The sequence below is a fragment of the Pipistrellus hanaki genome (genome assembly GCF_964339955.1).
Source record: "Pipistrellus hanaki genome assembly, chromosome: 3".
NCBI classification, from domain to species: Eukaryota; Metazoa; Chordata; class Mammalia; order Chiroptera; family Vespertilionidae; genus Pipistrellus; species Pipistrellus hanaki.
In genome coordinates, this window is record NC_140505.1 from 185,588,799 (window position 1) to 185,616,451 (window position 27,653).

The following is a 27,653-nucleotide window of genomic DNA, read 5'->3' on the forward strand; positions in this document are numbered from 1 at the left end:
AGTGGGGACATGTTTGCCTTCTTGATAGCAAGGCTGCTCTGAGATGCTAGTGCGAGGCTGTGAGGCAGCGCTGTGAAAAGAATGAGCAGTGTTTGCGGATAAAAGGGATTTCTATTAAGAGGGACTAACGTTATTGAAAGGCAGGTGCTTCCCGTGTGGTTTCTGCCGATGGATTCAATCCTGGCAAGAGAAGTGGTGTTTTCCTGGAGGCTTTTCCTGGGAAAGCACGAGGCCCCAGCACTCCGAAGAGGCCAGCGGCTCCGCGCAGGCCCCAGGTCAAGGCTGTGTCCCGCTACAAACGCAGGCCCCCTGGGGCCACATCTTCCCTCCAAAACTTCCAGAAACAAAAGCTACCAGCCCGGCCCCAAGAAGCTCACACGCGTGTCTGGAGGCGGACAAGTGCAAGGTCGCTAGCTGCTCCGCCCTGGGCAGTGGGGGAGGGGAGGAGACACTGCTGGGGGACCCGGGGCCGGGGTCCCCGGGAGCCTCCAGGGCCGGTTGTCCTCTTCGCGGCCACTTTCTGGCCCCAGAGTCCTGCGTCCTCAACGACAAGCTGAGACCTTGATGGTTCCCAGCCAGACACCCCCAGCCCTCCGCGTGGTTGCCCCCGAGGATGCTGGTTGCTCACCTTGGCGGCCAGATCCACCTTCCTTTTCTCAGGGGTACAAGGCCGAGCCTGTGCTGGGGTGAGCTTCCCCCGGGGGTGAGGGAGCCGGCAGAGAACCAGCAAGCCTGGAGTGGGGCCTGGCACCGGCCCCCCCCCCCCCCGCCCCGAGGCTGAGTCACTCGGGGATCCCTGCTCTTCCCGTCCAGCACTCACCACCCCAGGGCCATGAGCAGTCAGCCTAGCTGCCTTCCTGAGAGCTCTCTCTCCCCTTCCCTGAACCCGCGGCGTCTGTGGACTTGCCCAGGGTCCCAGCGTCACAGGCCTGGACAAGAGTGCTTCTCATTATTCGTCTCTCGGCCCGAGTCCCCCATTTTCTGGGAGCTGATCCTGGCGCAGCTGGCCGAGTGGTCGTCATTCTGTCCGGCCCCTGGCAGTCCTGGCTGGGCACTGGGAGGCTCCGCTTGGGAGCCCTTGTTGTTGTGAGGCCCCGGATGGCTGGGGTGGGGCGGGCACCTGTAGGCGGATCTTGGAGGACAGACCGTGTCCTTAACTCCCCCTCCCAGGAGGGCTCCCGCACTGCCTGGTTTATTTAACGTGTTTTTTTCTGAGGGCCTCGTGGGTGCCATGTCCCAGAAGCACACAGATGAATAAAAAGTGGACCCCCGTCTTCATTCTAATGGGGGAGAGAAAAAGAAAATGAATGGCAGCACAGTGAGGTGGGTTAATAGCTGTTACTTTTATTGGGCAATTAAACTAAATGCCAGCCAGACATGTGCCAGCCCTGAAGAATAGATATCATTAAATTTTCACCAAAATCCGGCAACTTTCCATTGCACGGGTGCGGGAACTGAAGGTCAGAGAGGGTAAGGCCATTCTGCTAGTGGAACTGGGTGGGAACCGAGTTGAATCTGATTCCCACCAAACGCCAGGGGAGCACCGGCCCGGGAATGCGCCGCCGAAGCAGCCAGCCTGGCCGGAGACAGCAGGCGGGGGCGGGGGGGGGGGGGGCGGGTGTGTGCGGGAATGAGGTCTGGGAACGCATGGATTCACACCATTCCCCTTGCTCCAACCCCTTCGTTTTTGTTTTCCTTTCTGTTAAGCCTCACCCGAGGATATTTTTTCCAAGGGAGGAAGGGGGTGGGGGGGTGGGGGGTGGAGAGAGAGACACACATCCATTAGTTGCCTCCCACATGGGCCCCAACCGGAATCAGGGATCGAACCTGCAACCCAGGTACGTGCCCTTGACCGGGAATCGAACCCAGGATCCTTTGGTGCTGGGGCCAGCAGCCTGATCACGTAGCCACACCAGCCAGGGCTCCGACACCTTCGTGGCCACCTTCCCCGACCGAATTTCTCCCAGTGCACTCACTCCCCGGCCCCCCCCCCAGTCCCCTTCCCCCCCCCCCCAGTCCCCTCCCCCCTCCCGGCTCTGGGGAGCCCGCCCGGTAGCATCACCTGACCGTGACCACAAAGCATCCTCTGCTGCCCAGAGCCTCCAGGAACGCTGCCCGCTCCAGTCGCCCTGCCCTGGCGGGCCCCTCGGGAAGCTCGCCCGCCGGCGGGTCCTGCCCAGCCCTGCCTCGCCCTGCCCGTGCGTTACAGCGCCCAGAGCTCCGGGCCGGCCAGCCCAGCAGCTGAGCCTGAGGAGGCCTGTGTATCTTCATTGGATTTTTTTTTTTTTTAGCCGCTGATTTATCTTCCTAATTATGTTTAGCTTTAAGCTAACGTTAAAACGAGCTTGCATTAGATAATTTCCACTAATTAACGCCAGCTTAGCGCGCGGGATGGGGCGCCGTCCCAGCAGCGGGCCCGGGGGCAGGGAAAGCTGGCCTCGGATCTTAAGAAGAATCGCCACGTCACTCCCCGGCGAATCGCATATGGTTCTTCACGGCCCACTTAGCTGGCCTCGCTCCCGTGGGTACAGCCTGTCCCCTCTCTCCGGAGAGCCAGCTGCGTGCCTCCTGCAGCAGCCAGGGTTCGGGTACGGGTGTGAAGAGGGGTGGCCGCCGAGGGCCAGGTCATCAGGGACCGAGCGCCCGTGGTGAAACGGGGAGGCGTGACCGCGGGCTGGACACGGAGCCCTGCGCCGAGGGCACGTGCCAGGGCCTGGGAGAGGAGGCGGCCGGGCTGGGCAGATCGGGCTCCAGCGGCTGCCAGTGCGGCCAGGGAGCCTGGTGTTTAATGGTGTCTCATTCGTGAGCCTGAAACGGGGTAACACGGCTGCAGACAGCTGGGAAGCCTCCGCTGACAAAGCACAGATGCCCCGCTGGTGGGCTGGGGGCAGCCTGGCCTCCAAACAGAATAGGACCCCTGGGTCTTGGCCCGGTCCTCGCCGCTCCCTCAGCTCCCCAGGGAGGACCCCTGCAGAGGGAGTCTGTTGGGAGCAGTTCCTGCCAGTCAGGCCCCGTGCAGGCAGGGAGGACGGGCCTCTGTCCTTCGCACACGCCCCTCGGCCACATGCTCAGACACAGGCCTGAGCAGACCAGCAACCCTGGGGGCCAGGGGCAGAGCTGGGCCCTGGGACAGCCTCAGGGAAGAGTGGAATGGGGTGGGGGGAGGGCATTCCTGTTGCCATGGGGATAGGGTGGTGACAGCAAGAGTTAGGTCAGGAGGGCAGAGCCTGCTGGGTGTGTTTGGAGAGCTTAGCGTGTGGACTGTCGGGGGAGGGAGTGGGTTGGGCACACACGGAGGATCTTCAGCCAGGCTGAGGGCTTGGTTCTGTGGGCAGTGAGGGCCAGAGTGTGTGAGCAAGGGAACGCCGCCGTGTTCAGGGCTGTGTTGGTGGAAGCATGATCCGGACTGTGAAGCTAGCACCTCCATCAAGCTGACCCTGCGCACCTACTGTGTGCCAGACACTGCAGGGGAGAGGGACAGAGCCCGGCCACAGGGCAGGCATCAGACCAGATCCTGTCCAGGCCTCAGAGTGTTTCTTTGCATCCTCGACAGAGCCAGGAGGCAGCCTCGCGATTCAGGTGGAATCCAGAGGGGTTCAGCGGCACCCACAACCCTACCGCCAGGATGGGACTCTGGACTCCACAGTCGCTGTCCCCACCGCCATATGCCCTTGGACTGTGGAGATTTGCCCCCTCCAGGTGCAGACATGGGCGATGCTTCCAATAGGGCCTGCTGCAGCCTTGATGACCAAAGAAAGCCTCCAGGTGTACCCCGAGCCCAAGCCCTACCCCCAAGAGATGAATTGTTCCGTCCCCCAGCCCTGCGCTGGGCCTGCGTCCCAGAGCCACCCCAGGCCGTCTCTGCTCTGCCCTGGGTTTCTCAGCAGGAGCTCTGGCTGCTCAGGGTGCGGAACAGCCGCCCAGCCTCCGCCACCGCACTCCATGCGCTCTTCCTCCCCTAACTGGCCGCCCTTCCCCTCCATCAGCGCGGGCTTGACCTTTTGGGGAGAGAACTGCCACCCAGGCTCTAATCCGCACCCCAGGCCGGCCTGCCGAGCGCGGTACTGAGCCAAAGGAAGACCTCTCCACGGTGATGTCTGCTGGGGCGGCACCCTGCGCTCTGCCTGTGAGACAGGCTCTGCCGGGCCTTGGAGACAGGTCCGGGGGTTAGCCTGACACCAGCTGCTGCTGCCCGCTGCTCCCCTGGTTGCAAGTTTTGTGGGGTCCCTCCGAGCCTGGGAGATGCACACCCTGTGGGGGAGGAAGAGGAGGCAGGGGAAGGTGCTCCCCAGAGGGCCCTTCCCTCCCCCTACCCCCTCAGGGTTTCTCTCTCTCTTGCAGGGGAACCTTAGGGGAGCTCTCAGGGGAGACCTCAACAGAATATGCATCAGCTCCCCAGGTGTCCCGGTCTCCACTGATGGGTTGGCACTGGATCATTAGTCAGTGCAGCCGGTCCTGAGGCAGCCATGGGGCTGCTGGTCTGGTTTTGCTGCTTTTCTGGGCCTGGGTGTTATCTCTCAGATGTTATCTTTCGGGAGGAAAGGTCTGGGTGTCTAACTGCAGGACCAGTGATATGAAAGGTCAGGGGGTCGCAGCCACATGACCGGTGATATGTTAGGGAGGAAAGGTCACGCCGGGGGCGAAGTCCTTGCTTTCCTAGTTTTGCTCATTGCTGGGCGCTCAGGGCTTTCCGCCCTGCTGACCTGTATCTGGCCCGTCGTCCTTGCTCAGCTCCTGTGGGTCTAACTGCCTCGCACAAAAGTCTGGTCTGCACATTCAGAGGCTCACCCCCACCCCAGGGAGTCTGCACCTTTAAGTGTATCTGTGGCCCCTGACCCCTCTTTGGGGAGCCAGAGAAGGACATTCCACAGTTGGGGAGGCCGTCCAGCCGGCCCAGCACTACCCTCCGTGGGAACAGGGAGGCCTGCTCTCTGGTCCCAGACAAACCGACTCCCCCGGGCTGCCAGGCAGATGGCTGTTCCGGGAGGCAGAAGCTTTCCCAGCTTGTCCAGGTGCTGCCCTCCCTGCCCCCAGGGACCGCAGGGCTGAAGGTGTGGAGTTGGCACCCCTCACCTGTAGCGATTGAGCTTAATGGGCCCTCTCACTGCAGAGCTTCTTCCTGGGGCACCCGGACATGATGTCACCGGAGCCGCCCAGCAGGCATGGGGAGTCAGCAAGGGGAGCATGAGGGGGAGGGTGCGGGGGAGCATCAGAGTCGGGCCCGTGAGTCATCGGGGAAAGCAGGGACGTGCCTCCGTAGGCTCCCTTTCTTTCCTCCCTGGGAAGTGACCGCACCAGCACAGCCCTGCGGTGAGCAGGCTTGGCCTGTGACCTCTTGCTTTTTCCCACCACAGATCTGAGAAAGGGGTGGGTCTTTGCCAGAACAGCTACCACACCCACCCTCGTACCTAGAGCTCAGCATCTGCAGAACTGGGCAAACCAGTGAGGGAGAGGGTGGTAGAGTCCAGTTCTACCAGTGCATCTCGGTTTTGTCTGACCAGAGGTGGCCTGGGGTCCTAGCCAGACCTGTCTCAGAGCCTGCTGTGGCCACATCATCGGGGGTGACAGCTCAGGACTAGTGCCAGACGCCGAGCTTTAGGCCTGCCTCTGCCCAGTCCCAGACGGACAACTTAACCTCCAGGCTAGGCTCTAGCTAAGCTTTCTCCTAGCTCGGAGGAAGTGGCCTTCTGGAATGTTCTTCAGCGCAGGGGCCAAGCGCAGAGGGGCAGCCTGTGCCCTTCAGGCGGGCACAGCCAAGGGGCTCGGTGGGGCTGCCATGCAGCCCATGCTCCACAGACGGGCTTGCGTCCAGCACAGAGAGGGCCGCATCCTTTTGTAGTTTGCACCAGGGTGCTTGCTCCATGGGCTAGTGACAGCCCTGCCTCCTCCTCAGGTCCCTGGTGTGGACTTCCGCCCCGAGGTTCAGTGCTGTCCTCACTCCTGGCTGGCTGCTCCTTCCGCATCTTGGGTGGATGGCGCAGAGCCGAGGCCAGGTCCCGGAGCTGTTGGCTGGGGCAGCAGTCCCTTCTCTGCAGCCTTGAGGGAGAACTGAACTCTGCCTCCCAGCAAGACAATCAACCAGGAACTTTGCTCAGCCTTCTCTTTCCTTTCCACCCCTGGGCCCTGTCGTTACTGAAATAAAAGAGGCAACTACAAAGCTACACCCACCCCCCACAAATACAACAATAAACATGAAGCAGCCTCCATCCAGACATTCATTCCACAAACATGGAGAACTGGCGTGGTGTTGAGATGGTCCCCAAGGGTAGAGATTCTGAGAGAAATCATGATCCCTGCCATCCGGGAGCCCGGGAGCCGGCAGCCAGAAAGGGGCAGAGGCGTTCGGCAGACGTAGCCATACAATGTCCGGAGCTCTGTTTGCCTGGCGCCATGCAGGCAGGATGCGAGGAGCAGTGCTCACTGCCCGGCGGGGAGAAGCTCGGAAGTTCTCTGCTGAGTCCGGAGAGATGCCCGGATGTTTCACAGGCTGTGGGAGGGGAGGAACAGGCCCTAATCTGCCTGATGTGTGTGGTGATTCTCACGAGACGTCTGTGGGGCTGGAGGGGGTGAGATGCTGGGATTTTGCCCCCAGAAAACATTTATTCACGGCTGCAAACATTTTGTTGTTGTTGTTGTTGTCACCACTCGGGATGCTACTGGCGTGCTCCTAAATAAACATCCTGCCGAAACCGGTTTGGCTCAGTGGATAGAGCGTCAGCCTGCAAACTGAAGGGTCCCAGGTTCGATTCCGGTCAAGGGCAAGAGGGTGTGAAGGAGGCAGCTGATCGATGTTTCTCTCTCATTGGTGTTTCTAACTTTCTATCTCCCTTCCTCTCTGTAAAAAAAATCAATAAAATATATTTTAAAAAAATAAACAATAAACATCCTGCAGTGCACAGAACAGCCTCCACAACAGGAGGCCCCAAGAGGTCAGTATTGCCAAGAAATGGTGTGTGAGGGTAACTGTGGGTCCTTCTACTGGGCTGAAGAGAGGGCAGAGGTGAAACGGCCCCATGAAGCTGGGGGCTTCCACATGCCAGGTTAGGGGTTTGCCCCGCTCGTGACTCGGGAGGGCCACTGCCGTGATGAATGGCTTGGAGCGCAGACGGAGGAGGAGCTATTCCAGGGGTTCGGCAGGAATTTCGGGGCCTGAGCTGGGGCAGCGGTCCAGGGGGAACAGGAAGGAGTGGACCCAGAGAAGCTGCTGCGGCAGTGGGACCTGCTAGACCCCATGACGGGCTGGAACTGTCAGCGGGGAGAAGAAGGAAGAGGCCGGAGGCTGTGGGTAGCGGACAGGATGTTGATTTGGGAGGCGGGGGCGGGAGGCGGGGGAGGCCGGTGAGCCGGCTCGGAGGCCTGGCCAGGGTCATCTAATGCACCCGGGAGCCGTCGCCGGCCGTCTTGAGCCGAGGAGCGCACGGGGAAGGTGGATCCTCTTCCTTGTTATCTGGTGGTAATTAAGGAGTGGAGAAAGAGAACCTGAAACGCTGGCAGTTTAATTAATGATGAATGACAGGTAGAGGGGAATTCGGAGGCTCCCTGCCCCCCCCCCTTCCTCCTCCCCCTCCTCGCTGCAGCAGGATTTCAAAGCAGGAGGCCCGACGCTAAGCAAACGCCCGGTGAGAAGTATTACAGCATCAGAGCCTCCTTGCCAGTACCCACAGCGGCTTCCAAAGACTCCTGCCACCTGGAATTAGCCTCTCTCCTCCGCGCTGGCACCGCACGTCCGTGGGTACCAGCTAGAGGACACGGCGGGCCTGCCCCGGGGAGGGCTGGATGCAGTCTGTCTCCCGGTTCTGAGCCTGTGACGTCCTTCTTTTAAAACCCGGTCTGGCACTGACGCCGGGAGTCCTGAAGCCCAGTCTGGTGCGGAGGGTCACGTGGCACATTCACACCGGGCAGGGGGAGGGGAGCTGGGTGTCCCGGGCCTGGCGCTTGGAGCTGGGTGCCAACGGGGGCCTGGGAGACCCAGGGGAGGGTAATTATCGCTTCTCCTCCACAACGAGATTGCCAGAATCGCAAGTCAGCGAGCAATTGATTTTTTTCCTGGGACAGATAGTTCACTGTTTAATTGGCGGTGACACCGATGGCCGGCTCGTACCAGGGTGCCACAGACCAAGCCCGAAAACAGGGCCCTCGGATTTTCTCTCCCTCCCATCTGTGATCCCGTCTGGTCACAGCCTTCAGGGGTGGGGGCAGGGCAGCTCTTTCCATCACAAAACAAAAGCCTCCATGCCTCCCAGAGCCAGTCCAGCCAGCCCCGGCCACAGCCTGGGAGCCGGCTTCGAGCTGGACACTGTGGAGCGTCTGGAAATGAGCATCTGGTGGGCTCCGGGCTCAGACGGCACTGGGAGATCAGACATCAGGCGCCCTCCAAGGGGGGGAAGCCCTGTTCTGACGGAAGGAGGCCAGAAGTGTCACGTTAAAAACCTCTGTAGTTAAGCCCAGCCCCACCGCCGTGCCTACCCCCAACTGCTCCAGGCCACCTGTCTGTTCCGGATCTCCAATACGGCGCTGACTGTGAGTCGCAGTCTGTGCTCCACAGCCTCCATCAGTCCATGGAGGACCCTCCCTCTCCTTTTCCTTCCTCCTTCCCTCCCTTCCTTTCTCCTCCCCTAGGCAGCCACCCGTGAGTATTTAGCTTATGTCCTTGACCCTGTCTGTATCCTTGAAAAACACGCTGTGTTGTTTTGTTTACGCCGGTATTAGGCTATAGATCTTGTCCTCTAACATTTTAAACCAAACTCTCTGTTTTAAAGATACCAAGTTCTGTGTGCAGACAGTTCATTGCATCTGTCTGCCGCGCTGCTGTGTACATTCCTGACATTGTACATACCTGGTGTCTGTTCTTCTAGAAATTCACATTAAGGTGTTGCCAGCTCTTTGCTATCCTAAAGAAAGCTGCAGCGAGTGTCGTCCCTAGCCCCTTGTCGACCCGTGCAGAGGCCCAGGAGGCTCCCTGGGTGCTGGCTGCCGTTAGACACACCGTTCACTGAGCGCCCTTCCTTGCTCCTGGGAGTAGCTGCACCAGTGTTCCCTCCCGCCATTTCTTTGCTTTAATTTGAATTCTTCTGATCGCTTTATATACTTATTAGCCATTCAGATATCTCCCCTAGGAATTGCCTATTTATATCCTTTGCCCATTTTCCTAATTAGTTTCCTGGTTTGTTTGTTTTTCTTGCCAGTTTGCAGAGGTCCTGGCCTTAGATGGGTGGCTCAGTTGGTTAGAGCATCGTCCAGGTACGCCAAGGTTGCAAGTTCAATCCTGGGTCAGGGCACATACAAGAACCAACCAATGAATGCATAAATAAGTGTACAACAAATTGATCTGTATCTCTATCTCTCTATCTCCCTCTCCCTCTCCCTCTCTCTCCCCCTTTCCTTTCCTCTCTCTCTAAAATAAAAAGTTAATTAATTAAAAAATTTTCAGGAATCATTGTATATTATTAATTCCTTTTTATCACAGACATTGCATAAATCCTCTCCCTGTCACCCTTCAGTTACCGTGGTCTATGGCATCTTTCTTTGAACAAAAAATCCCTAATTTGCGGAGCACGGCTTTTAAATTTTTTATTTGCCTTAGGATTTCTGCTTTCGGAATCTTTAGCAATCCTTTATTGCCTGTGCCATGAAGATATCATTAATTCCTTTCTTAGTTTTATCTTTCACATTTAGCTAGTACTTAGCCTACCTGCCGTTCACCTTGATATATAGTGTAGGGGTGTCGAACTCAATCAGAGAAGGGGCCAAAATCTAAAATCCAGCCTAAATCGCGGGCCGAATGGTTTACTGAACAGTCATAAACTGACAATGTCATAAACTGACAGCGGAGTGCAGTGATGACAGCGCGGTGCGGGCCACATTGCAAGGCCTGGCGGGCTGGATTTGGCCCGCGGGCCTTGTGTTTGACACATGTGATATAGTGTGACGTAGGGATCCACTTATTTTTCTCTACTCAGGAACCCAGTTTCCCCAATAGCATCTACTAAACCTTCCTCACCGAGGTGTGATCCTACCTCCATCAGACTTGGAGTTTTGTGCAGGTTGATAGGTGCACATACGGTTCTGTCTCTCCATTGTATTCCATCCGTTAGCTCCTTCCTACTTCAGTACCACAGCTCTTACCACTATAGCGCTGTAGTGTATCTGCTCTCTGGTAGGACAAGGGTCCCCGTTTAGCTTTTCTTTTTCAAAATTGGCTTAGCTGTTATGGATCTTTTTTCTTCCTCACATCTTAGAAGTATTTGGGTTCCTCAAAAAAAAAATGTGCTGAACTTTTATTGGATTTTATTAACCCTTTGTGTCTATAGACGCAAGCAGCCGACCTTCCCACACACCCTTGAGTCCGCAGGCCGGCGCTCTGTCCACTGAGCCAAACCGGTTAGGGCTGTCTGTCTTGCTAGAAATTTGTCTATCTATCTTGTTTAGTCTTTTTTAAAAGCCAGTTTTTTTTACGTGATGTTTCTAAAATAACTTACAGCTGCCCCCTCTTTGTGACCCAGTATGATGCAGTGCAGTGAAGACCGTGGAGGTCAAACAGAGGACCAGAGTCCAAATCCCTGCTCTGCTACATGCTCTGTGGCCTCGGGCACATTTCTTGCCCCTTTGCACTTACCCCTCTGTCCTCTTTTATAGCACCACCATCCTCCTCATTGTGAGGATCAGGTTAGAAAAGTTGCCCAAAGCACCTGGAGCAGCGTGAGGCACGTTAAGACTGTTCAGTGCATGTTAATCCCTGCCTTCGGGCCTTTCTGCTGTGCTGTTTGCCTGAAATGCCCACCCGCTAGGCACCTGCCAGCCTGTGTGGCACCTGTGTGCAGGTTAGAAAAGGTGCCCCTTGCCGAGACTGGTGTGGCTCAGTGGATAGAGCGTCAGACTGCCGACTTAAAGGTCCCAGGTTCGATTCTAGTCAAGGGCATGTACCGTGGTTGCGGGCACATCCCCAGTAGGAGGTGTGCAGGAGGCAGCTGATCGATGTGTCTCTCTCATAGATGTTTCTAACTCTCTATCCCTCTCCTTTCTTCCCTGCTCTGTCTCCCTCTCTGCCCATTTCTCGTGGTGCCCCCGCTGCCCATTCTCCAGGTGTCAGCTTCCTCTTCGAAGTCTTTCTTGTTCTCCCCTGGCTGAGAGTAATCAATATATTTCCTTCCTTCACCCCCTGGCCCCCGCCCTGAATTCACATCACATCTCATCTGTGCATCTCTTAAGGCGTTTATTTCATCACACCTCATGTCTCAGTTCTTTTGTGCAAATGTCTTATCGTTCCTCCTGGATTAATCCCTTGAAGTTAGGGATTAGAGTTTATTTGTCTTTAGATCCTCCCTCTGCCTGGGCAGCTCAGTCAATGTTACTTGTATAAATGATGGGATGTTAAACGTAGGCGCTCAGAAGAGCCTTAAGTAATGTTGTGTGGATGGTGTTGGGGGTGGGGTTTTTTAGAGGCAGGAGTTGTGGCAATGCACTTGTGTGATGGTGATGATCAAAATGACGGTGATGCCGAAACCGGTTTGGCTCAGTGGATAGAGCATCGACCTGCAGACTGAAAGGTCCTGGGTTTGATTCAGGTGAAGGGCATGTACCTTGAGGATGTGCAGGAGGCAGCTGATCGATGATTCTCTCTCATCGATGTTTCTAACTCTCTATCCCTCTCTCGTCCTCTCTGTTAAAATCAATAATTATATATATATATATATATATATATATATATATATATATATATATATATATTTTTTTTTTTTTTTTTTTTTTTTTTTTAATGACGGTGATGGTATGGAGGGTACCACTCATTGGGCTTCCCATGTGCAGGGGCCTGTGTGAACTGCTACCACAGTTTCTCAGCCCTCCCGACAGCGCTGAAATAGGTGTTAGTATTCGCTCCATGTTGCTGCCAAGGAAACTGGCGCTTTGACCAGTCAGCGGGGAGATGGTACCAGGTGTGGTCTTGCCTGGCTAGACCAGCAGGTGCCCTCGTCCACACAGCTGCGTCCGTTTGTTGAGGACTCACTTTATTCCAGGCACTGTGTTTGATGCTTCACAGACCTTGTCTGTCATCCTAACAGCGGAAGTACGTACAGGGCACCTCTCCTTTGCAGATAAGGAGGCTAATCAAGATTAAGAGACCTGCCTAAGGTCACATCCAAGGAAAGGTCGCCTAACCAGATCCCTCTGACTCCGAAGCCTGCTCTGTCTTCTGTGTCATGTGCACAGTGCTTGGGGCCAGCAGGAAAACCCTTGCACGGGGGCCGGGGCGGGGGAGGGAGATAGAGGAAGCTGAGGTCAGAAAACCTTGCCTCCGGCTGCAGAAGGCCCAGCCTGCCAGCATGGAAACCCAGAGGCCTCGGCAGTGACCTTGCTCTGAGGATGGAGTGGGATGGCCTGCACACCGGAGGCCAGGAGGCCGAGCTCACTGGAGCTCTGCCCAGCTCGGCCCACAGGGAAGCGCAGGGCTGTTCCCTTAGCTCCGCCTGAGGGAAGCTGCGGGATCAGAGCGCCCACAGAGAGCGGCGCTGGAGCAGGTCTGAGGCTTGTGGGAACGAGTCTATCCTTGCCTCTCCGTGATCACACCTTCTGAGCCTGCTTGTCTCCCCGGGGTCCTCAGCCTCCCAGACTGGCCCATCCGGCTTCCGCAGAGCTGCTGGGGACTCCTTAGCGGGAGAGGTTTGTCAGGATGGCCTGCACCCTCGGGGTTCCCAGAGCAGCGGGCGCAGAGGCGCTCAGATGCGGGTGGGGAGTGAGGAGCCAGGAGAGGTACCGGCGGAGTTTTTGACTTTGGCCACCAGTCGCTCCAGGCCCGGCGGGCCCTCACTGGGCCCAGGCGTGTCTCTGCGGGTGTGAGGTCACCACGTGCCTCACCAGCGCCCTAACCCCCCCCAGGTCATCGCCGTGGTCATGGACCTCTTCACCGACGGCGACATCTTCCAAGACATTGTGGACGCTGCCTCAAAGCGCCGGGTGCCCGTGTACATCCTCCTGGACGAGCCGGGCGTGAAGTACTTCCTGGAGATGTGCCAGGGCCTGGAGCTCACGGACTACCGCATCCGGGTGAGTCGCACCGCTGCGGGCCGGCCGTGTGAGGCCCAGGAACCGAGACAGGGATGGCCTCTGCCCCTTCCCCTGCCTCCTCTCCGGCTCAGGGGCTCAGACGAACATCACGATCTCAGTCTCTTCTGTCTAAAACCCTATCTCGCGAACCGATAACCCTAACTTACACGCCACGCTTACATTCTATCACAAGACCGCTGAGGCCAAGGAGGCAGCTCTGGCCCAGATCTGGGTGCTCAACCCATGGTCCAAGGTCACAGCTGGGGCCGTGGCTCTCTTCTGGGGAGCTCTGGGCACAGGCAGGAACCACCCCGAGGTTATCCACACCCAACGCGAGATTTGCTGGCTTCTCCCCGCCGTCTGGTTGGGGTTCTCCTGCAAGGCCGCGGGGAGCAGAGCTGAGTGCAGACAGGGGCGGCAGGCAGGTCCCGTGGACGAGAGCGCCCCTCCGCTGCCCAGCTCAGAGGCCCGCAGGCCCCAGCCCGCGTGACCCCGTCTTCCTCTTCTTCTCCACAGAACATCCGTGTCCGCTCCGTGACGGGCGTTGGCTTCTACATGCCCATGGGGAAGATCAGAGGGACCCTGTCATCCAAGTTCTTAATGGTCGATGGTGACAAAGTCGCCACGGGATCTTACAGGTCAGAGAAGGGCCGGGGAGGCCGTTCTTCCTCGTAATAAACGCTCACATTCGGGAATGGGCTGGGCGGGGCCTCCATGGCCACGGGTTTCCGAGGTATTGTCTGATCCGATGGCGAAGAGCCTCCTGGCTCGTCCTTCCTCTCAGGCTGGGTGGCCGCTGGGTTATCCCGGAGAGAGGGCCAGCGCTTCCCGGACATAGCGCAGCTGCTTTTCACGGCCCCGCCGATGGCTGCAGGGTGAGGCTCGCTGTCGAGCGGGACAAGCAGGAAGCAGAATGGGTCAGATCCGGGGAAAGACATGTGAGGGTGTGGCAAGGGAAGGAAAGTCCCCTGAATTCTGAGGCTAAAGTAGATTATCAGGAATGTGAGAGGCTGTGTCTGTGCGAGGGTCTGCCCTCCGCGTGAATTAAAATCTAGCTGCCAGAGAGAAGCCCGGGTACCGAAACCAGCCACACAGGACCTACGTCCTCTTCTTCTTCTTCTTCTTCTTCTTCTTCTTCTTCTTCTTCTTCTTCTTCTTAATATATTTTATTGAGTTTTTACAGAGAGGAAGAGAGAGGGATAGAGAGTCAAAAACATCGATGAGAGAGAAACGTTGATCAGCTGCCTCCTGCACACCCCCTACTGGGCCTCTTGGATGGGAGCAAGGGCGCGACAAGAGGCCCGCAACCAAGGCACATGACCTGGACCGGAATCGAACCTGGGACCTTCCAGTCTGCAGGCCGACGCTCTATCTACTGAGCCACACCGGTTTCGGCAGGCCTGCGTCCTCTTGCACAGCGCACGCACGGCTGTCACAGACACTCGGTGCTCTGAAAAGTCACAGGAAAACCAACAAGGAGCGGAATAATGTTAGAAAGAGTAGCAGCTCCGGTGTCTATCTACTAAACGTGGGCTTGTGGCCGCCACTGGCTAGCCACTGTATACACATTATCTCACGCAAGCCTCGCAGCAGCTCTGTGCCGGCGCCCCCATGAGCCCCGTGTTACACGGGGTAGAAACCAGGGTGGAACCCGGGCCCGGCTTCTCACCCCCTCGCCTGGCACCCACGGCCTGCTTTCTGCCCTTGAGGCCAGGACCTGGGCCAAAAGGGAGGCGTGGGCCCGCGGAGGGACGGGATCCCAGCACGAAGGCTGGGCAGCGCCCTCCCCTGGGCCCGCGTGGCAGGGCGAGGCCCTGGGCCCGGGCACACGTGTCTTGCTTTCCCGTCCCCACGCCCCCAGGTTCACCTGGAGCTCCTCGTACGTGGACAGGAACCTCCTGCTGCTCCTGACGGGCCAGAACGTGGAGCCCTTCGACGTGGAGTTCCGGGAGCTGTACGCCATCTCCGAGGAGGTGAACCTGCACCAGCAGCTGGGCCTGGCCGGAGGGGCGGGCGCGTACGGCCCCTACTCCTCCTCCACCGTGGCCCGCAAGCTCATCAACCCCAAGTACGCCCTGGTGTCCGCCAGCCGCCACCCGCCCGGGGAGATGATGCGCTGGGCCGCCCGGCAGCAGCGGGAGGCCGGGGGCGGCCAGGAGGAGGACAGCCCGAGCGGCGAGTCGGCCCAGCGCCTGGAGAACTTCCTGCACGACCTGGTGACGCTGGAGCAGGTGCTGCCCCCCGTGGAGCCCGTGCCCATGGGGGAGCTGAGCCGCAAGGGCAGGGCGGCTCCCCTGCACGTGGACCCCAAGGCCCGGGAGGCCCTCGCCCAGAACGGCAAGGGAGAGGCGCTCAACGGGGACGCGGCCCCGGCCAAGGAGGGCAAGCGCTTCAGCTACCGGATCTTCAGCCACCGCGCCAAGCGGCCCGCGGCGCCCAACGGCGTGGCCGGCTCCCTCTCCTCCGAGAACTTCGCCGACGTGGAGTTCAAGGGCAAGAGGCCCAACGACGGCTCCGGCGCCAACGCCTCAGGTGAGCCCTCCCTGGCCCGGGCGCCCCGGCCTCAGCCAGTGTCGGTAAGGCGACCAGATGGCCCGCTTTTGGCGGGGACAGTCCCGATTTTTAACAGTTTGTCCCGCGACCCTCAGCATTTTTAAAACAGCACTGATGTCCCGATTTTTAACAATTTGTGCTGTGATCGGGACTATTTTATTTTATTTTTTAAATTTTTTTTTAAATATATATTTTATTGATTTTACACGGAGAGGAATTGAGAGGGATAGAGAGTTAGAAACGTCGATGAGAGAGAAACATCGACCAGCTGCCTCTTGCACACCTCCTACTGGGGATGTGCCCGCAACCAAGATACATGCCCTTGACCGGAATCGAACCCGGGACCTTTCAGTCCGCAGGCTGACGCTATATCCACTGAGCCAAACCGGTCGGGACTATTTTAAAATGCTGCAGGACGCAGCACAAATTGTTAAAAATCGGGACATCTGGTCACCTTACGTATCTGGGAACATGCACTTGGACCTGCAGAAAGGCAGCGGTGCCGGCATGAGAGAGCCCCGGTCCGGGTCAGACCGTCCTCGTTCCCCTCCACCCTCGCTCCCGTCCAGCTCCTGGTCCGGGCCAGCCCCTGCCGGGCTGAGGCTCCGGCCTCTCGTCTCTGGCAGGGAGCTGATGCCCAGCTGCCCTGAGGATATAAGGCGCTCAGAGCAGCGCCAGGCGTGGGGGAGGCTGAGCGCTGCGATTGCTGCCACTGAGGGCGCAGAAAGTGTCTCCTTTGTGGACGGAGCCTCGGAGCCACAGCGCAGCGGAGTGGCCGGGCGAAGGCTCCACCCTGCCTCTGAGTCTAGGGCTCCAGCTGGCAAAGCTTGTTCCTTGTCAGCAGGATCTCACCTGGACAGACACACCCCACCCTCACCTGCGCCCCACCAACGCCCTGACCCACTTTCCTCGTTTCTGCTCTGACGTGGTCTGGCGGGGCTCCTTCCCGTGTTTGTCTGATCAGCGGTGTTTGCCGGGCTGCTGACCTCCGGGAGAGGTTGTTCCTGAGGGTGATGGTGATCTCCTTCTGGCTGTCCCACTGGGATCCCCCAGAGCAGCGGTTCTCTTCCTTCCTGATGCCCCGGCCCTTTAGTACAGCTCCTCATGTTGCAGTGACCCCCAACCATAAAATTATTTCCGTTGCTACTTCATAACTGTAATGTTGCTACTGTTATGAATTGTAATGTAAATGTGTTTTCCGATGGTCTTAGGCGACCCTGCTAGAGGTTCTCACCCTTTCTAATGTCGTGACCCACAGGTTGAGAACTGCTAGCAGGGTCACCTAAGGCCATCAGAAAACACAGATGTTTACATGACGATTCATAACAGTAGCAACATTACAGTTATGAAGTAGCAACGAAAATAATGTTATGGGTGGGGGTCACCACAACACGAGGAACTGTATTAAAGGGCCGGGCATTAGGAAGGCTGAGAACCGCTGCCCTAGACCAAGCATGTCAAACTCAGAGGCTAACACGGGCCGAATAAACAAGGTTTACGTGTATGTGGGCTGCAAAACAACAAAGCTTCAATTTTCATAGACACGTAGGTTTATTTTCATAGAGACACGCTGAATACAAAGGGCTGAAATAAGTCATCGGTAACAAAATAATAGAACATGTTAATAAAAGTTAATATTTTTTTCTTGGATATTAACTTACCAGACACTGAATAACTGCACAAATTAATAAGTGTCACACAAATAAACCTATTTTTCTCGTTCTCGGAAAGCGAAACACTTCCTGTTGCACACACCAAACACATCCGTCCAAGACTAATGACGTGGCCATCGGCTGCTAAAATACTCGCTGCTGGAGTCAGTGGAGAGAAATGGTGCTCCTGCGAGTGAGGGAAGTGAATGCAACACGATTATAGTCATCAGCATTAGCGAGTGTTGTAGTTCGTTACTAATAATTGTGCATAACAGGCTATTGTAAACATTAAGTTATGAAATTTTTATTAAAACGTTCCTTACATACCGTTTCATTGGCTGGGCCGCCCGCGCCCGCGAGTTTGACATGCCTGCCCTAGAGGCCCTTTCTCTGGAGCAGTTTCCGTGTGGCCTTTCCAGAGGCCAGTGGTGACGGCCCGGGCTGCTGCAGGTGCCTCTGCTCGTGTCAGCATCTGGGAACCAAAAAGGTTTCCTCGTGGGGTTTCTCCCTCCGTGGCTCCGGGGCCTAGCCGCAGGGCCTGGCTCCCTGGCCTGCCCGGGAGTGGCGGCGGGGCCTTTGGCCTGGCCCTGGGCGGGCTGAGCACGCTCAGGACCCCTGCGCCGCCCACAGCCCCGGCTTTGACCTCACAGTGAGCGGCCTGAGTGCCAGACTCTACCCTCCGCTCACCCGCAGCCTGCTGCAGAGCCTGGCACACTCTGCTCCTAAAGCGAGGGCGGCCTGGCGTCTCGGTGAACGGGGCCCCGCGGGAGCACCCTGCTGCACCCCTGTTTGGCCAGGGAGCGTTTACTGAGCACCTCCATGTGCCAGGTCCCTCCCCAGGTGCTTCCTCTCTCACTGGCCCCACAACAGCCTGGAAGCCAGGAGAGGTGACTCCAGAGGCCCTCACCCCGAGGGGACCGGGGCCAGGACTCACACCCCGGCCAGGACCCAGGCTCTGCCAGGGGGCGGGGTGACTGGCCTAGCCCCGTTTCCCCTCGGCTCCCTGGCTCCCCCGACACCAGTTGCTGCTGCTGCTTTGCACCTCTTGTTTGGAGGCAGGGTTGCCATGGTGAACACCTGGCAGGGAAGGGAGGGGGAGGGCTGAGCCCAGCCGCAAGAGGGGCCATTTCCCAAGTCCTGACGGAGGTGAAGTGGAAGCTTTCTCTTCCTCAGCCCCTCACCCTGAGGTGCTGTTTCCATAGAAACGGAAGGCCCATTGTCTTGTCTCTTCTTGCTGCCTTTCCCCGAGTCTCTCAGCATCTCTGTGACTTGGGCAGTCTTTGCTCAGTCACGCCACCCACATGGTGCCCAGCAGCCCTGGGCTGTGCCCTGGAGAAGCCGCTCTCCCCGGGGCCGAGCACCCCGAGAGAGCGGGACACCCGAAGAAATGGTGAGAGAGAGGACCGCAAACTCGAGAGTCACCACAAGGGGTGCCCAGCAAGACCCCGCGATTTCTTGCCATTCTTTAGAAGGAGCACGGAGTGGCCTCGTCCAGCACAGCCTCTGCCCGCCGGGGTGGGCTCCGGTACCTGAGGGCCTGAAGTTCTTTTTCCTCTCCCTGCTGCTTTCCTCCCTCCAAGTCCCGGCTGTCTGATGCCTCCTCTCAGTCACTGGAAGCCAGAGGGTGAGGCTCCTGACAGCACGGAGACCCCAAGGTGGGCACCAGTAACCTGATGCACTCGGACTGTCAGCTGCTCCCTTAGGGCCCCCGGTCCAGGGAAAGGTCCTTGTCCTGCAGTGAACATTCAGGCCTTCGTTACAGCAGCCGGCCAGGGGCCTCCGCTCCGCTCCCCAGGCCTTCTCCCCACTCTCCGGACATTCCCTTTCACCTCCCAGGGCCATCTCCCGGTCAAGAAGAGCGGGGGTGAGCGGGGGAGGGGTTCCAAGGTCCCTTTGAGCTGTGAGTCTGACTCTGTCCTTCCCATCTCTGCTGCCCTGTCGCAGGGGAGAGCTGGGCTGACGACAGGGTGGGAGAAGGAGAGAGAAACAGGAAAGCGAGGTGCTGACAGCCTGTGAAATTGATGCAAACCCAAGTGCGGGCCTCGGGAGGACCTTGAGAAATGCCTTCCTTTGGGCTGACATTCAGCAGGGGGCCGCCTGCTGGTGTGAAGGCTCACGGCGCCCTCTACTGGCGGAACTGAGCACCTTTCCTTCCGGTTTCTCTCTGGGCTGAGACCGTGCGCTGCACTAAGTTGCCCACAGTTCAGGGTCATTCCTGGGGGGCTGGGGCCTGACCCAGTGCCGTGTTGTGAGCCTGGGCACAGTCACCACTGAGGCCCCGGGCACACGGCCCCGGCGAAGGGAGCAGAGGGAGGGGCCTCCTATACGGCACTGATCCCACTAGGGAAGAGGCGGGACGCTTGTTCTCCGCCATTCTGGCTGCTCTTGGGCAGGGCTTTGTCACCATCTCGGTGGTGAGGTGAGTGTAGAGGGCACATGTCCTGCAGTGAACATTCAGGCCTGTCCCCATCTGTTGATGCCATTTGTTTTTGTGTGTGTGTTGGTGGTGGTGGTTGTTGTTGTTTTTTATCCTCACATGACGTAGAGCAAGGGAGAGAAATATCAGTGTGAGAGAGAAACATTGACCAGTTGCCTCCTGCACACTCCCTGGTCAGGGATCAAACCCACAACCTAAATATGTGCCCTTGAACTTGCAACTGGGAATCGAACCTGCAACCATGCTCCAACCAACGGAGCCACCTGGCCAGAGCTGCCTGTCACTCACTAACGCCTAACGAACGTCCGTCTCTGCACAGCCGGCTCCGGGCCGGGCGTGTCCTCCGTTCCGGGGCAGCCGTGCCCACCGCGGGCCCGTCCCGCTCTGACGGAGTGGACGCCACCCTGCAGAGAGTGGCGGGCGGCCAGGCCCTTTGATGAAGGGACTTGAATGGAGGGAGGGAGAGAGCCAGGTGGACATCCAGGGGAAGAACCTTCCAGAAAAGGGGTGTGTGGAGCCCTGAGACCTGAGGGACGGTGAAGACTCCTGCCCTCGTCCTGCTGTCCACCTCTCCCCCTGCCCCGGGCTGTCCCCCCTCCTGCCCTGACTCCATGCTGCCTCATCTCACTTCCCACCCCACCTGCAGTCTCACTCCGTGTGACCTCCCTTTGAAGCTTGACTGTCTCTCATCAGCCTCCTCCGGGCATCCATGCCACAGATTCTCTATTAAAAAAAAAAAAAAAAACTTGGGCTGTTCATGATTCTCCCCTGTTAATCGGAGCAGGTCTGATTTGCCTCGGAGCCTTGCCGAGCACCGGCATGCTCTGAGGGAGCGATGGAACATAAAGAATTTTCCCTCAGACGGTCTCCCTGTCAGAGGCATGACAATGAATTCCGAGGATAAAGGGTCTCCCCAGTCTCTCATCCAGCCTCTCGGCATGAGTGTGGGAGCGGATTCCTGCCCTCCCCGGGGGCAGCGGGAGGTGCAGGCTCCTCTGACCCCCCTGCCCGTCCCACTCCCGGCCCCGGCTTATCTCACTTACCGCCTCCCAAATGCCGCTGCCCCCGGGAGGACCGTGGCACCGGCTCAGTGGGCCAAGCAAGTAAAAGCAGCCACGAGGAACAGAAGTGGGGACAGACGTGTCCACCTTATCCTCCTCCAACCCAGGCAGCCTGCCTGGCAGAGGGGGCTACGCCTGGACTAGGAAAATCGGTTCTGGAGCCGACAGAAGGGGCTGTGGGACGGCAGGTGGTTGTCCCTTCACCGGGGCAGCCTCAGCTCCGCCGGGAAGATGCCCAAGCTCCTTGGCCCTGGGGCCCTCCGGGAGGGGAGGGGCACAGTCACCCCCTCTGAGCTCTGTGTGCCGTCAGCACCCCTCCAAGGAGCTCAGCTGGGCTTGTAGGTCCCAAGGAGAGCTGATGGAGCAGGGCAGGGGGGAGGGACCCCACTCAGCCTTCCAGGGTCCCTCCTGGCCCAGGGGAAGAGGCAGCCAGCCCCTCAGCTGCCAGCTGAAGTGGGATGGGACGGTGGTGTGAGGACCTGACCCTGGCCACGTAGAAGGGACCTGGCAGGGAACAGCTGGGCAGCGTCCACCTGGGAGGCAGGCAGCCAGCCCTCCTCCAGGGCCGGGGCCGGCAGCCAGGCCTCAAAGGCAGCCGGCATCCCGCCCAGGGAGCCACCGACCTCCGCAAGGGGTGACTGGAGGGCGTGGGGAGGGAAGACCTGCTTCTCCAGCCCAGGGCACAGCTGCCTTCTCTCCTGTCCCCGGACTGTGCCCTCTCCTTCCACTCAAACCGCCTCCCCACGCATGCGGGCCCGGCCGCAGTGCCGGCTCCCGGCCAGCTGCCCACCTCCAACCCAGGCGGCCTGCCTGGCGGAGGGGGCTGCGCCTGGATTTGGAAAGCCAGGTTCTGGAGCCCAGAGGCTCTGGGCTGACAGGCTCTGGGCTGCCGTGAGGATGGGTGTGAGAACGGCTACGGTTATGCCTGTGGGCTCTGAGGCCGCATCGGTATCAGCTACAGGCGAACCGCCTCCTAGCAAGACTTTCTGTCACTGATTATATCTGTTGGTTTGGGGTCTACATCCTCCCCACTGGCCCCCCAAGATCAGAAGAGGGCAGATCCCTCGATGGCCCGCCCCGCAGCGGTCTTGCTGAGGCTGCCATGACGGGAGACTCTTTCCTTTTGCTTCCCTGGGCACCACCGCCCTGCTTCCAGGAGAGGCGCTGGAGCCGAGTCCCCTGAGCCCTTCACTGACATCCTTTCCCGCCCGTGTCCCTTGTCTCCACAGGGAAATCGAGTCCCAGTCCTGCCAAGGCCAGCAACTGCGTGATCTCCTGAGTCGCGGGCCCGCGGGGGGCAGGACCCGGACGCCCCGCCGCCCCGTCCTGTGGCGAACACAGGTCAAACCCTGCACCAGTTTGCACACCGGACCCCTCCTGTCCTCCTGCCCGGCAGCCTCCGCCCCGGCCTCAGGGAGCCTGCACCCCAGACGTGAGGATCTGCCCCATCCCTCGGCGGCCACGCGACTACGGGTGCCTGGGCAGGGCTCACTCTTCCTTGTTTACATGAAGTGGAAGCTTGACTGGTGTTCTCTCTCCTTTATGCCCGACTCCCTCCCCCCACGAGGCCAGCCTCGCCCAGCAGGGCCCCAGAGGGGGTGAGCCCGTATCCTTCTGCCTCAATGTGGTGGGGTCTCCCGGGCAGCCCCGGGCCCTGGCTCCTCCTCTCCCGGGCGTCCTGGTGCTTCTGGTCCCCCGGCAGGTTTGATGGAATACAAGGGGAGAAGACGGGCCTTTGAACTGAAGGCAGAGGATCCTGGGTCAGCTAGGACACTGGCTCCCGCTCTGGACTCTGATGGCGTGAGGATAAGACCGCCCTCGGGAGGCAGCGGCTCCTTCCCTCACTCGGCTCCATCTTAGAGCTCTCTGCCTGGGGTCCAGACCTCCTTGGCTGTTGCCCCCGGTAAGCCATGACGGGGTTCTGGAGTGCCTTCACCTGGGGCTGCTCCCTCCCCCAATGTGCCTTGATTTGCAGCCCAAAGCTTGGCCAAACTAGATTCTGGTGGCCAGGGAGGCTGGCAGGAGCACAGGCCCTTCCTCAGCCCCCGAGATGGCCCTTCACCCCCTTCACCAGCCAGGACTTGGGTTCCTCGTCTGGTTACATTTCAGCCAAAGACCAGCCTCAGCCCCCTGCCGAAAGGCGGACTGGTTAGGGCCCTCGGCCTCTCCGCAGGGCCTGATTTCCATGGTGCCAGGCCAGCACCCCTGCCTGGAGTCACCCCCCACCCTCACCCACTGTGTGACGGGGGTCTGCGGGGAGGGTTTGCCCATGCACTCCTGAGAAATTGCCAAACTGCAGGCTCAGCGAGCGGCCCCCACCCCCACCCCGGCAGGCGCTGGGGGTCAGAGCCAGCGCTGTGAACCCTGAATGCACCAGGCCTCTCACTTCTGAACCAAACTCGGCTCCTGTGTCTTTCCTTCTGCAAAGCCGGGGGGCACCGGCAGCACCGGGGAGGGCCCAGGTGTCTGAGGAGGCTGGTGGGAGGCCCGCCCGGCCGTGCTGAGGTGAGCAGATGTCTGTGAGGAGCGGGAAGTGGCCAGCACAGCGCAGTCACTGGAGAAGAACCGCGGGGAGGGCAGGGGAGGGGAGGGTGGGGGTGTATGTGCCGGGGGCGAGCCTGGTTCCCGGGGCTCCTCTGTTCATCCTGAGGTCGGACCCTGACCCACCCCCTGAGCCTTTGTGAGGATTAAACACGTTCTGGGAAGTGCTTCTCATGCCCCAGAGCCTGGCAGTGTGGCACGTGCTTGTTCTGGAAGGGCAGGCAGGCAGGGAGGGAGAGACGGGCGACTGGGGGCTGTGGCCGTCCCCTTGTGTGTGGGACACAGGTGGGTGGGGGCCAGTGTGGGGAAGAGGACGCTGTGGGTGTGGAGAGTGGGCAGCTCTGGGGACCGGGGAGGAGACGGGGAGGGACCAGCTCCAAGCGATTCCGCAAGGACTTCTGGGGCCTCCTCAGCGAGAAAGGCGGCTCCGTCCCCCTTCCCTTCCGCCCCAGAGCAGGCCGGGCACCCTCCCCGCCTGCCGCGTAGGAGGACCCAGATTGGAAGGCCCAAGTTAGTACGGCCTCTGTCCAGGCCTCCTTCTCGCCCCAGTTTCCCTGGGTGCCGAGCGGGGGTAGCTGGCCCTGTAGAATGGGGTGGACGACAAACGCATGGAATGGAAAAGAGTGCAGGCACCGGCCCTGTGGCCCAGCCTCCTCATCCCCAGCAGAGGTTCGGACAGGTGGCCTCTGACCCCCTCCAGCCCGGAGAAGCTTGCGCAGAGACGGGGGTGCAAAGGTTGCTGGGAATCCTGATGCCCGAGAATGGGGCTCCTGAAGTGCGCCCCTCCGCCCGGGCTCAGCCCACTCCGGCCTGTGTCTTGGCTCCTCGGTTCTTAGATCCTCTGCCCTCTCTCTGTCCCAGCACCGCACACACTCCGTGACATATCCTCTATCCAGTCTCCAGGGGACAGCTGGCCTTCCCAGTTGGATGGCAAGTTCAAGGGTGGATCATGCCCTTGGTCCCCCCGCAGAGGCTTGCACAAGGCCAGGAGCGTCAGAAGGGGGGCGGGGAGAAACGGACCAGAGGGATGGTCCATGGGGGGCCTGGCTTCCCTGCCTCCGTCCCCCCCCACCCGAGCTGCCCGCTTTCTGAGCCTGCGTCCTGTAGGTGGTGTTCACAGCGGGGGGTGGCTGTTTGAGAAGGGCGGCCTCCAGGAGCACAGGTGCCTGAGGGCTGAGTCCCGGGGCTGCTGCCCCACCCCCACCCCCGGATCCTGCCCCATTGGGGCCGGAAGCACCGGCTCCTGCATGGCGCCGGGAAGCTTCCCCTTGAGGTTTAGCAAGACTTCCCAGCCTCTTGTCAGATGTCTGTCGTTAGGTATGGTTCGTCCTGGGCCTGACCCCTCAAGGGTGCTTTCAAAACAGCTCTGCTAGCACCATGGCCCCCAGTCTGTATAGCGCCCAACGGAAAGTCTAACCCAGTGGTTGGCAAACTCATTAGCCAACAGAGCCAAGTATCAACAAAGCAATGATTGAAATTTCTTTGGAGAGCCAAATTTTTGAAACTTAAACTTCTAACGCCACTTCAAAATAGACTCGCGCAGGCTGTGGTATTTTGTGGAAGAGCCACACTCAAGGGGCCCAAGAGCCACATGTGGCTTGCGAGCCGCGGTTTGCCGACCTCGGTGCTAGGCCAAGAAAGGCAGCCTTGAGATGTAGAGGAAACAAGCCAGAGAGGGAGTGGACTTCTACTTTACTGCTTTTTCCTTTTTAATTTATTGAGCACCTGCTATATGCCAGTCACTGTGCTGGGTGCTTTGCTCACTGGGAGCCTCAATCTAGGAAAAGCTCAGGAAAGAGCTCTGAAAATAAAATTTTAAAATATATATATTTATTGATTTTTTTACAGAGAGGAAGGGAGAGGGCGAGAGAGTTAGAAACATCAATGAGAGAAAAACGTTGATCAGCTGCCTCCTGCACACCCCCTACTGGGGATGTGACCACAACCAAGGTACATGCCCTTGACCGGGATCGAACCCGGGACCCTTGAGTCTGCAGGCCGACGCTCTATCCACTGAGCCAAACCGGTTAGGGCTGGAAATAAAGTTCTAATGCATGTGCACTCAGAGATTGAGCCTCAGAGAACTGTGTGATGAGCGGCACAGGCCTTATAGTCCCCGTTTTCCAGGCTCTGCTCGAACCCCACCTCACGTGAGCCTGTCTCTCCGGCTCCGGGTTTCTCACCTTCAACGCTTAGTGACACTCTGGAGCCGCGAAATCCTTTTGGGGGAGGGGCTGTCCCACACACGAAGGATGTTAGCAGCACCTCTGGCCTCCCCCTCCTACACGCCAGTAGCATCCCTTGAGATAAGACAGCCCAGAATGCCTCCAGATGCTGCCAAATGTCCCCGGGGCGGGGTGGGGGTGGAACGGCTCAAACTGCCCCCGTGGGGGAGGTCCACTCTGCCCCGCAGTCCCTCAGGGTGCCTGCATGTGTGCCCCCCTAAAACGGTGCTGTGGGCCAGAGAGGGTTGACTTGCCGAAGGCTGTGCTTTCTGTGACGGACATAGAGCATCTTCCATCTTGGTTCTGGTCACCGCCTTAGCGCTGGTCCCCCGGAGCAGGTGTTTGCGTGCACCTGTCCGCCTGCCTTCCCCCAGCGCGCCCCATCTGTCCCCCTCCTCCAGTCTCAGCGCAGGCCCGCGTGGAGAGCCACCGGACAGAGCTGTGTGGGCCCAGCAGCGTCCCCTCCTCTGCAGGCGGCCGGCAGGGCAGGCCCGGGGGAGGGGAGGACAGCGCTCGCGGCGAGCACCCACAGAGGCCTCTCCGCAGCCAATCAGCCCCGCGGGTGCCGTGGACACAGCTCGTCACCCGCTGTGCACCGCATCCGTCCCCCTGCCCGGAGGCCCCGCGGCCCTCACTGTGACCATCGCTGCGGCGGTTTCTGTGCCAGGAGCCCTGGTGCAGGGCAGGCCCCGGCCTCAGCGAGCTGGCCCGGACCGAGGTGGAGAGGACCTAGGGAAGGTCCGGAGGCGGCAGGCACCGACGCCAGAGCGTTCTTAGGCTGCTGATCTCTGGGTGGCCGCTGGGCCCGCCAGAAGGCCTCGAACATTAGGGTGACCGGCGCATTTCACCCGGCCCCTGCGGACGTTCGCCTGCCGGGCTGGGGACTGAGGAAGGCCCTGCACGGGTACCCGCTCCGGCAGCTCGATTGAAAACCTGGCAGCCGCCTGATGGAATAAGCCAGGCTGATCCATGAGGGGGTGGCGGGGCCTCCAGAACCGATCAGGACCTTTCGGTCCGTTTCCGACTTCCGGGACTCCATGGGAGGCACACAGGAGTCTACTCTCTGCTATCTAATTACTTAAGGCCTGGGTGTATCAAGAGTCCTTCCTGATCCAACCGGTTCCTCCAGGAAGGTCCTCCTTTCAGTGTGTGTCCTTGGTGGACAGCCTTCATCTCCCCGTCCCTCCAGACCGGGTGGGCCCAGGTCCGGGGCTGCCCGGGGTGACCCTATGTGCACATTTCCTTCCAAAAGGCCAACACAAAGGCAGGGAGAGAGGGACAAGCCATACAGGGAGGGAATTTGCCCAAAGGCACCCAGCAGGCGATGGGAAGGGCTGGAAACTGGTCGTCCAGACCCTCTTGGAGCACCGTCACGTGGCCTCTCCGAGGGACAGCCTGCCAGAGACAAGTTTTCATTGGAAAAGCGGCTGGAAGTTAGGCGTTGTCCGCAGCCTCTAAAAAGCACCTGCAGGAACAGACGTCCCCGTCCGAGGAGACCAGCTAGGACCTGCAAGGAAGCCAGCCAGTGTGTGGGAAGCCTGGAGGAGGGAAAGGCAAGAGCAGGCAGTGTGCCCGAAGAGGCTGTGGCCCTTGGGGTCCCACCCAGGAGAGAGCCGTGCTCTGCTAAGAGCAAGAACCGGGCTCCTGGTTCTCCTTTCCTGCGTGCAGCGTGGACTCGCTGGAAGTGGGCGGTCGGACAAGGAAAGACCCTTCACCACAGTATTGGTCATCTGTTCGTTCAGTGGACGTGCACGGGGCAGCAGGCCTGGGGAGGCGTGGTGAGGAAGTGCAGGGGGCAGGCTTTTCTGGATGAGTTAGTGGTGCACTGGCTGAGTTAGTGGTGGGGGGGGGGGGGGGGGGCGGGGTGGGCATGCTGCCTGCTGTGATCTTAGCTGAGGCCGTGATGGCGAGAGGATGGGCTTCAGAACCGCAGGCTCCGGGGAGTAAAGCGCCCAGCACAGCGGCTGGCGTGTGGGAGGGGCTCAGCCACCCGCGGGGACGTGCTGTCTCGGGGGCTTTATCGTTCCCCTGTTGGGGCATCCTACCCCCGCTTCTCTCCCTCGCTCCCTCCCTGTGTACTCGCACTTTCATGTAAGTATTTCCTCCCTGTCCGCCTGGAGGAAGTTTCCAGGCCCAGGTTTTG

The 27,653-nt window shown here is 59.3% G+C and overlaps 1 protein-coding gene across 1 annotated transcript in view; it reads left to right on the forward strand.

The window, feature by feature from the left end:
* FAM83F (family with sequence similarity 83 member F) overlaps positions 1–23,303 on the forward strand; it is a 31,563-nt gene extending 8,260 nt beyond the window's left edge. The window contains exons 2-5 of the mRNA XM_084879107.1: positions 12,874–13,041; positions 13,558–13,679; positions 14,903–15,573; positions 21,974–23,303. Of these exons, the coding sequence (XP_084735233.1) occupies positions 12,874–13,041; positions 13,558–13,679; positions 14,903–15,573; positions 21,974–22,023 (1,011 nt within the window). The 3' untranslated portion in view covers positions 22,024–23,303. The remainder of the gene's footprint in view (positions 1–12,873; positions 13,042–13,557; positions 13,680–14,902; positions 15,574–21,973) is intronic.
* The last annotated feature ends 4,350 nt before the right edge of the window (positions 23,304–27,653 follow it).